The sequence below is a fragment of the Bison bison genome, unplaced genomic scaffold, assembly GCF_000754665.1.
Source record: "Bison bison bison isolate TAMUID 2011002044 unplaced genomic scaffold, Bison_UMD1.0 scf7180017864270, whole genome shotgun sequence".
NCBI classification, from domain to species: Eukaryota; Metazoa; Chordata; class Mammalia; order Artiodactyla; family Bovidae; genus Bison; species Bison bison.
In genome coordinates, this window is record NW_011494842.1 from 6,292,214 (window position 1) to 6,292,479 (window position 266).

The 266-nt window shown below is 68.4% G+C and overlaps 1 protein-coding gene across 1 annotated transcript in view; it reads right to left on the reverse strand.

The window, feature by feature from the left end:
• Positions 1–266, reverse strand: part of GRM4 (glutamate receptor, metabotropic 4) — a 103,858-nt gene that overhangs the window by 63,139 nt on the left and 40,453 nt on the right. The window contains exon 2 of the mRNA XM_010848719.1: positions 6–154. Coding sequence (XP_010847021.1) covers positions 6–154 — 149 coding nt within the window. The remainder of the gene's footprint in view (positions 1–5; positions 155–266) is intronic.

The following is a 266-nucleotide window of genomic DNA, read 5'->3' on the forward strand; positions in this document are numbered from 1 at the left end:
CCAGCGTGGACACGTAGTTCCACTTGAGGGCACGCACGATGTCCACCATGGCCTGGGCCTGGTATGTGTCCGAGGGGACCACCCGGGAGAAGAAGTCGTAGCGGCTGTTGTCACTCAGGTCGGGAGCTGTGGAGGCGTAGCTGATCTGGGGGATCTGGGGGGCGAGAGGGGCCGCTGATGGGGGCGGCTGGCACCCTACCCTGCCCGGCCAGCGTCAGCCCCTACACCCCAACCGGCCTCCCGCCTGGGGACCGTCCCAGCCCTTC